Source organism: Cervus canadensis, chromosome 16, assembly GCF_019320065.1.
Source record: "Cervus canadensis isolate Bull #8, Minnesota chromosome 16, ASM1932006v1, whole genome shotgun sequence".
NCBI classification, from domain to species: Eukaryota; Metazoa; Chordata; class Mammalia; order Artiodactyla; family Cervidae; genus Cervus; species Cervus canadensis.
In genome coordinates, this window is record NC_057401.1 from 34,278,284 (window position 1) to 34,290,398 (window position 12,115).

Here is a 12,115-nt window from a genome sequence, read left to right on the forward strand (position 1 = left end):
TAAAGAATCTGCCTGCAATGTGGGCCTGAGTTCAATCTCTGGATTGGGAAGATCCCCTGGAGAAGAAAAGGGCTACCCACTCCAGTATTCTGGCCTAGAGAATTCCATGGACTGTATAGTCCATGGGGTCGCAAAGAGTCAGGCACAACTGAGCAACTTTCACTTTCACTTCATGATTGTAACATTTCACAAAGAGCTCTTTCTAGAGATGACAGTCTAGCAACATGAATTGTGATTGAATACAGCCCACGATTTCCTTTAAAACAACAACAAAGACTAACCAATTTCCTGCTGCAGGGCACTGTTGAACACAACACCCTAGTGAGTTTCAAAGGAGGAGATTTCTTGAAATGTAGGAACAAGAAGCATGTGTGCATTAGATCAGCAGGCCTCTGGCTAGAAGGTAAAAACTCCCATGGGAGGAACACAGTTAGAAGAGGGAAACATAAACAAATAAGAAAAACACCTGCACCTCCAACTGCAGGCTCTGAGGGATTCACAGAGATGCTGCCACATTCTATGGGAACAATCGATCTGCTGAGTTGATGAACAGTACAAACTAGGTAACAGAGGGAAAGTTTTAATAACCCAGAACCAAGTCCACAGACACTAGCAAGCCCTTTAGAAGCACTTAGTTACTCCATGCCACTGAAATCAGTCATCACACAGCCTTTTTGACCACACTGGTCAGGGAAGGGTCCTTGCAATCACTGGTGATTCTCTGTCAGCTTCTTTATATGAAGAATGGTAAGAGCCATGCTAAATAACTAGTTGCCATCAAAGAAATAATGCAAGAGGAAAGTTACAATTTAAAGTGAGACCACCCCAATCGATTGAAAACCGATCAGTGATATTTAAGGTGACATCATGTCACACCATGATTATGTGACAGTTATGCACTTATTCGAATGTGAGAATGTATAATGTAATGCCAGTGTGTTCATTCAAGGCTGGTGAGGAAGTTGGTGTCCCTTTGAAATCCTCTTAATCTAATGGAAATGACTTGGTAAGCTTCTGCCAATAGAACATTTGTGGGAAATAGGGCAGATGAATAATGATTTAATGTTTCAAAGTGAATGTGGCTGTGATGCACTCCATTTCCAATGGCCAAAGAGAAAAAAAAAAATGTGAGGCCACCAAGGACGTTTCTGTTCATTACATTTCTACTGCATGCATGCTATGTCACTTCAGTCTTGTCTGCTCTCTGCAACCCCATGGACTGTAGCCCACCAAGCTCCTCTGTCCATGGGATTTCCCAGGCAAGAATACTAGAGTGGGTTGTCATTTCCTTCTCCAGGGGACCTTCCTGATCCAGGGATCGGACCTGTGTTTCTTAAGTCTTGTGCATTGGCAGGCAGGTTCTTTAGCACTAGCTCCACCTGGTAAATCCCTACTTTTTCAACTAGTTGTTATGTATTTGCCAAGTGCTCACCAAGTGATGCTCTGAGCAAGGTACTGATTGACAATTTATGAAGTTTCTGCTGATTGTGTTGCATGATCTCAGGTGGAGAGGACGACGGTTTACCCCCATCTGAGACCAGCCCATTTTCCATAGTTCGAAGCAGAGATTCGCTACCTGCTAGGTAGTTATTTGCCCACTCCAGTACTCTTGCCTGGAAAATCCCATGGATGGAGGAGCCTGGTAGGCTATAGTCCATGGGGTCGCTAAGAGTCAGACATGACTGAGTGACTTCACTTTCACTTTTCACTTTCATGCATTGGAGAAGGAAATGGCAACCCACTCCAGTGTTCTTGCCTGGAGAATCCCAGGGACAGAGGGACCTGGTGGGCTGCTGTCTATGGGGTCACACAGAGTTGGACACGACTGAAGCGACTTAGCAGCAGCAGCAGCAGGTAGTTATTTGAGAAAAGGAAACCTTGCCCCCAGGAAAGCATGATCTCTAGGAAGCACATCATCTGTATTAATCAGGACAGGTTTCAGAAAAGACAACTGTATACAGAAGACAGGAAGACAGTCAACTGGTTGAAGACAAATCTTTCTTCAAAGTGACTATTGAAGGGAGGAGAGCCCCTGACAGCCTCAGCCCTTACCTGAGAACACCAGTCCCAGAACCACAGTCAAAGCGGAACTCCACGTGGCCCCCTGCCATGTTGATGGACAGGAAGTCTTTGCTGCCCGTGTCATAACTGTACAGGAGCACGCCATCTTCCGAATCCGGCCGAAATGTGATCTCAAATTCCATGAAGGAAAGGTAATGCCGGGGCTCCAGCGGCCAGGGGGTTGCGGCGTAGGACCTCAGAGACTCTCTGAACTGAGGAACGGTCAAGGTGAAAGCTGAAAAAGCAAGTGCGTGGTTTAGAAACTCCTTCGTGCTGGAACTAGCCATCTTCTTTGCCTCCTGGGTATAGAATTCAAGGATATTTCTCAGCTGCTCTGAAGAGAAGTGCGTGGTGTAGCTGAGCTCTGGCCAGTGGAATGTGGTGGGGGGGACAGTACACAGCATTCCAGGTCTGGCCCCTAGAGCTTCCTTCCATCCTCCACTCGCTCTCTCTTCCTCACCTACTGGCTGGATGTGGGAATCAATGGAGGGTTCTAAGATCCTAGCGGGCCACTAGAAGGCATCCCTGAATGACTGTGTGGAACAGAGCCACCCCTCTCCCACTGACCTGCAGCGATGTGAGCAAGGACCAAACTTCAGTATGTGAGGCTACAGACATACGAAGATGGAATAGAACAGCTATTCCTTACTCTGACTCACAACACCCTCTTCGAGGTGACAAGAGATTTGAAATTATACAGTGTTAAAAAAAAAAACTTTTCTCTAGGATGATGGTGTCTTAGGGCCAAATCTGAATCACTGGTAGAAAAGATAAAGCTTTTTCATCCCTGCTTGATTTTTTGCAAAATCTTTTAAAAAATTTCATTATTGTGTGTATTTGTCGGTGCATGTGTGTTTGCATGTATGTATACATATATATGTATATATATTAATAATCAATACAGTGTTGAGATGTAGAATAATTCAGCAGAACAGTACAAAGAAAAAGAAACATCACAGAGTTAATGTTTCTGTGTATGGCTTTCCAGCATTTTCTCCCAACTGTCAGATATTCTAAGGAGCCTGAGCTGTGAAATACTTCAAATTCTGACACAAACCACACACATATAGGCTTTTCAGAGTTATTTGAGGGCCAAGAGGAGCTCATCAAAGCATCGGCCCAGGAACATCATAAAATGAACTTGTCTTTTGGCCAGTTTGCCACTTTGACATCTAAAGACACTTCCACCTGGTTTGAAAAAAGATTCTCCCATCCCTCCCAACAAAGCAACGTCAATCCCATAAAAATATGTGGAACCTTGCTAAATATGCATTAATGAAAAATTATACCAACAGGAATTAACAACGGAGACAGAAATTGCCATCAATTTGCATCTTTCTCACCATCTTCACAGTGTCGACCTCGAAAGCCCAGGGGACAGAGGCAAATGTAGGAATCGGCTTTGCTCGCCGTGCAGGTGCCACCATTGATGCACGAGGCTTCATCACAGATTCCGCTGCTGCACTCCCCTAAACACAGAACGGGAATTACAAAGCTGATTCATCAAGTGAACCTGTCCGAGACTGGCCAGGCCCACTGCTTGCGATTCTGAACAAATAACAGCTCATGCCCTTCTCCTGTTGATCAGCTCCTCTGCACAACTGCACACTAGCTTTCAGGAGATGTGGACCCTTCCCTTCATTTTAATCTGATTTCGGTTTATTCTTTATGAGAAGCTACACAGATGCCTTAAAACAGGGTGGACACAGTAAATCAAACAATAAACTACAGGGCAATTTTATGAACCCTGACAGGGATGACGGAGCTGTTTCTGCTGTAATTCACCTCACTGTTGTTCCCACAAGAGTGTTTCCATGCCTCCAATGTCAGCAGAGGCTTTATGTTAAAAAGCCTTCTCATTTATGTGGCCTCAATTACCTTAAGTGCTGCCCGCTTTGTTGGCTGAACGCAGAGGTGGGCAAGATAAGCACAGAGGGAGGTAAGGAGCCTTGTCAAAGCTTATTAACTGCCTGGGTTGTCAACTCCTCTGACAGGAGCAGAGAGGGAGCGGGGGTTAGCAGGGGGTTCCAGAATCCTTATTTCTCAGCCCCAAGTTACAGTCTCATGAGGGACAGGAAGGTGACCAGAAGTAAAAAGTGCTGAAAGCTTCAACATCAGATGGCTTAGTTCTCTCTACAAATACACATTGGAGACACCCATAAAAGGTACTCTTGGTCATTTTCAAGTGTAGTCAGCCAGATGAAATGAAAACAAGCTAACTTCCTGGGTTGCTTTTCTTCTGCTTCTCTGCTCTTCCTTTTCTCCTTGTGTATAAGAAATAAATTAGGCAGATGGGTCACAACCTGGCCCAGAACAACACAGGTTGAGTCTGAAGCACGTTTTCTCAGGATGGAAGAAAAGAGGGGCATCAACTCATCTTCTCAGCAAGATGAGTCTCTTATCCTTTTCTCATCAGTCATCTGTGTTGATTGAACTGATCCAGTCTTTTCTTCTCCCAAAGCCTCCTCAGGAGGAGGGGGAAGGACTTGGCCCACTGTGTACCCAGGAGAGGAGACCGACTTCAGGACCTGATAACACAGTTTCATTTCAGCCCTTCCAGATGGCGCGCCTCTCTAGCCGGGTGGGAATTCCAGCTGGGGGTGGGGGGCACTGCAAGTTCATGCAAAGAAGTGACCGCTGGTGTTTTTCTTCAGCCATAGCCCTGAGAACTTCGCCAGCATCCACAGAGAGGCTCACTTGGCTTTAGGGAGCCAGACTCTCACAGGTCGTCTGGTTCCACCCGTCTCCTTGGGCGGGAGTCTTTCTCAGAGTGCCGGTGTCACAGGAGGAAGTGGGGTCCTTGGTTTATCTTAGATATACATGGGAACAATTATTTCACACATTTGCTTTGTAACTATTTTTTATGGGTGGGAGGTGACAGGGAGGGGGCTCGAAAGCCAGCCGGAGATGTTTACTTGATGAAAGCAGTGTTTCAGCAAGACCGTGCTGGCAATGGTATGCATGATGGATTGTGAGGGATGAGGGTGGGGAAGAGGAGAAATGCCCTCAGGGAGGTAAACCACAGCTGGAGAGGCTGATGGCAGAGGAAACGAAGAGAAAGGGAACAATCAAAGAGCCACAGGGCAAGGAGGAGTAGCCAGTTCATTCTGAGAGGCTGAAGGTGGAGGAAGACTCCAGCGTAAACCCCAAGGCTTCTAGCTTGGAAGATGGAAAGGAGAGAGGCAAGAGGGAAAAAAATAGGGAGGCTGGGAACAGGACCGGGCTTCCAAGGAGCGGAGGAGAAGCTGTCTTTTGTTCAGTTTAAACATGAGGTGATGGTGGAAGTGTCTGCTGCTGGACACCAGGGCAGGAAGATATCCTGCACACAGGTGAGGGCTGGCGGGACAGCAACAACTTGGGGGTGAACCTGACACCAGGAACAGATGGGCTCCTTGACAGAGGACAGGATGGAAGGGACCCTGGAACTCCCAGCACCAAGGAAGGGAGAGGAGCCAGCAGAGAAGACAAAGTGAGACGAGACAAAGGACCCAGAGGATCCAGACAAGGTGGGTTCCCAGAAGCTCAGGGAGGTATCATTGCCGGTATTTCAAAATCTCACTGATGCTCATCACTCCTTTGAAAGCATGGTAGGTATTGCACCCACCGTTGAAGAATCATGTCTTTAATGCTTTAATAAAGAATCGTATAGGGATTTGCCTGGTGGTTCAGTGGTTAAGAATCCATCTGCCAATCCAGGGGACACGGGTTTGATCCCTGGTCTGGGAATATCCCACATGCCAGGGAGCAACGAAGTCCATGACCCACAACTACTGAGCCCGTGCATCCTGGAGCCTGTGCTCCGCAACAAGAGAAGCCACCGCAATGAGAAGGCGTGTACTACAACTAGACAGTTGCCCCCATTCACCGCAACTAGAGAAAGCTCGCGCATAGCAACCAAGACCCAGCGCAGCCAAAAATAAATCGATTTTAAAATCTCTTTAAAAGTGCTCATTAAGAAAAGAAACATACAGCACTATAATAGCAAAACTTATTATATAGTTTTATTTCAATATAAAATTGTTTCTTATCAGGCATACTGTTTTCTGCATTTGAAAACATCCTTCTGAGAAGAGTTCCATGGACTTTACCAGACTGCCAAAGGGGTCATGGCACACAGAAGGTTAAGTAACCTTGGGTTATTGAGAAGTAACAATCCTGGCAGCAAGGTCCCAGGAATATAGGGAAGGGGGGTGTGCGGTGCGGAGATGAACAGGTTAGTGTTAGAACTCTCAACTCTGAGAGCATGAGGAAGGAGCTGCAAGACCACGTGTATAGGCACCAACACATAAAATAACTGACACTGACACCTACTATCCACCGGCTGTTGTGTGGGTTTATGCAAGATAATGAAGTGAGGGGCAGGAGAGAGATGAGGTATTCGTGGAGGAAAGAGAGGGTGGGATGGAGTACACTAAGCAGACGTGGACAGTGGGCAGCCTCCCTGCCCCTCGTCTCCCACCCAGCCCAACAATGAGGCTTGTCTATTTCCTCTCCTAAAGCTCTGACGAGTCTGCCATTCCTCTTACCCTCGATCAAAACCCATCATCTCCAATCTGAACTACTGTACAACCTCCCAGCTGGTCTACATGCACCCCCAGGAAGGAAGACCCCTTCCGATAAGCTGCCTGTAGTCAGAGGGATCTTTCTAAAACACAAACTAGATCATGAGACCCACACCCCCACAAACACATTCCCACTGGGACAACCATTTCCTCAGCCTGGAACGCACTTCTCTCTCATCTCTGTTTTCTACCTCCTACTTTTGCTTGAGATATCAACTTCATATTACATCCTCAGAAATGCTTTTCTTGACCCCCACCCCATAAATCCCCCTATAATACATTAGCATTGTGCTTTCCCTTTGTAACACTGACTCCAAATTGTAATTTTACATGTCTCAAGTGATGATTATTTGATTAATTTGGTCCCTCCTCACGGCAGGTACAGGCTTCCCAGGTGGTGCTAGTGGTAAAGAACCTGCCTGCCAGTGCAGGAAACATAAGAGAAATGGGTTTGATCCCTGGGTCGGGAACATCTGGAGGAGGAAATGGCAACCCACTCCAGTTTTCTTGCCTGGAGGATCCCATGGACAGAGGAGCCTGGCAGGCTACAGTCCCTGGGGTTACAGAGTTGGCCACAACTGAAGCAACTCAGCATGCACACACACACACACACACACACACACGCATGGCAACTACAGGAGGAATGAGCTGGGATTCTGTCTTGTTCAATCCTTTATCCTAAGCACCTACAGCTGTGACCAGCACTAAGCAGGAGCTTAAGTATTTATTGAGTGGAAAAAAGAGTAAGAGGGTGATAAACCATAGTGTGACCCATGGCCCCTGCAGACTTCACGAATCTCAAATAATTTGGGGAGGTGCCTGCATGACACAGCAGGGTGTGGGGATTCAAGATGGGATTGGAAAAAGTGAGTGGTGGTGGTTTAGGTTGGAGATTTTGGGTGGAAATAATAAAAGAAAACACTGGGCCAAAGTTTGCAAAATTTTGCTGAGATTGCTGACTATTCTAAAATGTGAGGTCAGAGAGAGTCCACTAACTGGAAAAAATTTAATGAAGGCAATGAGGCAGGACGGGTTGAGTAATGAAAGGCCCCTTAGAAATGGCTTTAGTGGGGGGGCGGGGGAGGTGGGAGAGAGAAAACATTGAGGTTGAAGACATCAAGGCCAAGTTAGACATCGGAGGGAGGAGCCATGACTTGCAACTGTCCTCACCCTCTTCCGGAAGTCTGCATCTCCACCGGAAATTACCGCTGTTTACAAGAGCCCACTCTCCACTGTGCTGAGACCACATTAACTTATAGGAACTTGGATTTCAACAGAACACACTCAAAGGGAAGCAAATAGGGAGGGTGAGAAAGGAAAGCTAGCCCTGTTCTATCACAGAGAAAAAAAATGGGAAGAAATGAAAAAAGGTCATGTGACCAATGCCTGCCATTAAGATTCATATAATAATAAGCCCATAAATCACTGCAGATGGTGACTGCAGCCATGAAATTAAAAGACGCTTACTCTTGGAAGGAAAGTTATGACCAACCTAGACAGCATATTAAAAAACAGAGACATTACTTTGCCAACAAAGGTCCATCTAGTCAAGGCTATGGTTTTTCCAGTGGTCATGTATGGATGTGAGAGTTGGACTGTGAAGAAAGCTGAGTGCCGAAAAATTGATGCCTTTGAACTGTGGTGTTGGAGAAGACTCTTGAGAGTCCCTTGGACTGCAAGGAGATCCAACCAGTCCATCCTGAAGGAGATCAGTCTGGGTGTTCATTGGAAGGACTGATGCTGAAGCTGAAACTCCAATACTTTGGTTACCTCATGCAAAGAGTTGACTCATTGGAAAAGACCCTGATGCTGGGAGGGATTGGTGGCAGGAGGAGAAGGGGACGACAGAGGATGAGATGGCTGGATGGCATCACCGACTAATGGACATGAGTTTGAGTAATCTCCAAGAGTTGGTGATGGACAGGGAGGCCTGGCGTGCTGTGATTCATGGGGTCACAAAGAGTTGGACACAACTGAGCGACTGAACTGAACTGATGCCCAGGGAGCCCTGGTGGCTCAGATGGTAAAGCGCCTGACCACAATGCGGGAGACCCGGGTTCTATCCCCGGGTCGGGAAGATCCCCTGGAGAAGAAAATGGCAACCCACTCCAGTACTCTTGCCTAGAAAATTCCATGGATGGAGGAGCCTGTTGGGCTACAGTTCATGGGGTCGCAGAGTCGGATATGACTGAGCAACTTTTCACTTCACTTCACTTTTCACACGCCCAGGGAGCCCAGAGCCCACAAGGTGGACCCTCCTGCCTTATCCACTCAATGGAGAGGTTGGTATTGTAGAATTTAAAACACTGTCAGGAATTAGCCCTTGCTCAAATTTGCAACTTCTTAACTTCTTGTCAGAGGTTTCTGCAGCCCTGAGATTGCCAGACCTGTCCTTCAGGGCTATTTCCCTGATAGTTCAATGAAGAAAGAAGTAACAACTTATACGCTGTGATTATTGTTATTAATAAACTGAAGCCACATTATTATTAATAATAATAATATTAACAACAGGAAACTTTTACAACATATTTGCGATGTGCGAGGCTTTATTCTAAGTACTGTATATGCACCATGACTCATCTAGACAAGATACTCTTATAAAGGCAGTTACTGTTTATAGATGGGGCAAAAGTATTAGTTTCTCAGTTGGAGGAAGTAACATAGGGAATAACAAGAGGAGAGTAATCTTTTTCTTTCAAGTAAACTCTGTTGTTTGTAGTATCGGTGGTATCAACTTTGCGACCCCATGGACTGTAGCCCGCCAGGCTCCTCTGTCCACGGATTCTCTAGGCAAGAATACTGGAGTGGGTAGCCGTTCCCTTCCCCAGAGTATCTTTCCAACCCAGGAATCAAACCCGGGTCTCCTATATTGCAGGCAGACTCTTTACCATCTGAGCCACCAGGGAATCCCAAAGATGGGCTACTGAGTCCCGAACCAGTCAACTATCTGGATTTGATCTACTAAATCCAGGCAACCTACCTTCAGAGTTCAGACCCTTCTACACCACAGGAGACGTCTGATGGGCCTGCTGGTTCCTACATTACCACAGTGGGTGCCTTTATAATCGTTCTAGTTATTACTGTTGACTGTTTGCTTGACTAAGTGATCAATTGAGGGGAAAAGTAACATAGGGAATAACAAGAAGTAAGTAATCTTTTCCTTTCAAGTAAACATGATTGTTTGTATTTTTAACAATAGTATCATCTTTCAGTTCAGTTCAGTTCAGTCACTCAGTCGTGTCCAACTCTTTGCGACCCCATGAATCACAGCACGCCAGGCCTCCCTGTCCATCACAAACTCCTGGAGATTACTCAAACTCATGTCCATTGAGTCGGTGATGCCATCCAGCCATCTCATCCTCTGTCGTCCCCTTCTCCTCCCGCCCCCAATCCCTCCCAGCATCAGGGTCTTTTCCAATGAGTCCACTCTTCGCATGAGGTGGCCAAAGTATTGGAGTTTCAGCTTCAGCATCAGTCCTTCCAATGAACACCCAAGACTGATCTCCTTCAGGATGGACTGGTTGGATCTCCTTGCAGTCCAAGGGACTCTCAAGAGTCTTCTCCAACGCTGCAGTTCAAAAGCATCAATTCTTCAGTGCTCAGTTTTCTTCACAGTCCAACTCTCACATCCATACATGACCACTGGAAAAACCATAGCCTTGACTAGATGGACCTTTGTTGGCAAAGTAATGTCTCTGCTTTTTAATATGCTATCTAGGTTGGTCATAACTTTCCTTCCAAGGAGTAAGCATCTTTTAATTTCAGTATCACCTTTAGGAGTAAGAAAAGTAGAAGGAAGCAATTTGAAGCCAATTCAGGAGGCTTTGATGTGGCAGATGTGGTTAAGAGGGCAGACACTGAGCCAGAATTACTGAGGTCACCATCAGCTTTACCATCTACTAGCTGTGTGACCTTAGGCAAGTTACTTAACTGTTCTGAAGCACCAGCTCTCATCTGTAAACATTGAGGCTAATCATAGCACCTACTGTAGGAATTTTGAGGTTGTTACACTCAGTCACGTCCAACTCTTTGCAACCCCATGGACTATAGCACACCAGGCTTCCCTGTCCTTCACCATCTCCCAGAGTTGCTCAAACTCATGTCCATTGAGTCAGTGATGCCATCCAACCATTTCATCCTCTGTCATGCCTTTCTCTTCCTGCCTTCAGTCTTTCTCAGCATCAGGGTCTTCTCTAATGAGTGAGCTCTTCCCATCAGGTGGCCAAAGTATTGGAGCTTCAGCTTTAGCATCAGTCCTTCCAATGAATATTCAGGACTGATTTCCTTTAGGATTGACTGGTTTGATCTCCTTGCTGTCCAGGGACTCTCAAGAGTCTTCTCCAACACCACAGTTCCAAAGCATCAATTCTTTGGCGCTCAGCCTTCTTTATGGTCCAACTCTCATATCTGTAGATGACTACTGGAAAAACCATAGCTTTGATTATATGGACTTTTGTTGGCAAATTAATGTCTCTCCTTTTTAATATGCTGTCAAGGTTTGTCACAGCTTTTATTTTGAGGAGAATAAAGTTATTCCAAATGGTGGGTATAAGTAGCAGGTGCTCAGCTAATCAGCTATAAAACAAGGAAACAAAATAAACCAACTATACCTGGAGTTATGAGTACCAAACAGCTCAGATCCAGGAATGGAGAGACGGTGGAATAGGATCATACGTGGAGAAGTGTGTGTGCGTGCGCACTTAGTGGCTCAGTCATGTCCAACTCTTTGTGACTGACCCCAGGGACTGCAGCCTGCCAGGCTCCTCTATCTGTGGAATTCTCCAGGAAAGAATACTAGAGTGGGTTGCCAAGCCCTCCTCCAGGGGATCTTCCCAACCCAGGGATCGAATCCAGGTCTCCCGCACTGCAGGCAGATGCTTTACCCACTGAGCCACCAGGGAAGCCCATGTGGTAAAGCAAAGGCAGCCAAATGTGACAGTAGAGCCTAGGTTGCAGGTATGTGGTATTCATCATGCATTCTTTCAGAAGAACATCTTCAAGATGGAGAACAGAGAGACCCAAGAAAAGGACTTGCCATATCTTGCCACGACAATGTCATATGAGGATATGATGCTCAGAGTTGTGGCCCATCTTGGGATTATGAGTGAAAAACAAGAGAACCACAGAGACACCAACCCAGAGATCTGACATTACTGAGTCACTAAGAGGGATTGAACCATGTCCTCCCCAAGTTCATAGGTTGAAGCCCTAACTCCCAATGGGACTGTATTTGGAGATACCACCTTTTGGAAGGTAATTAAGGTTTAACTGAAGTCATGTGAGTGAGCCCTACTCCAATCTGACTGGTGTCCTTATCAGAAGAGGGAGAGACATGGGGAGTCCGGCAGAGATGAAAGGCCACACGAGGACACCATGAGAAGATAGCCATCAACGAGCCAAGGAGAGAGGCCTCAGGAGAAACCAAACCTGCCAGTGTACTGATCCTGAATTTCCAGCCTCCCGAACTGTGCGAAAATGAATTTCTGCTGTCT

At 46.2% G+C, this 12,115-nt stretch overlaps 1 protein-coding gene across 1 annotated transcript in view; it reads right to left on the minus strand.

Moving 5' to 3' along the window:
• Window positions 1-12,115, minus strand: part of EGFLAM (EGF like, fibronectin type III and laminin G domains) — a 190,821-nt gene that overhangs the window by 36,794 nt on the left and 141,912 nt on the right. The window contains exons 14-15 of the mRNA XM_043488924.1: window positions 3,405-3,530; window positions 2,053-2,296 (exon numbers count right to left, since the gene is read on the minus strand). Coding sequence (XP_043344859.1) covers window positions 2,053-2,296; window positions 3,405-3,530 — 370 coding nt within the window. The remainder of the gene's footprint in view (window positions 1-2,052; window positions 2,297-3,404; window positions 3,531-12,115) is intronic.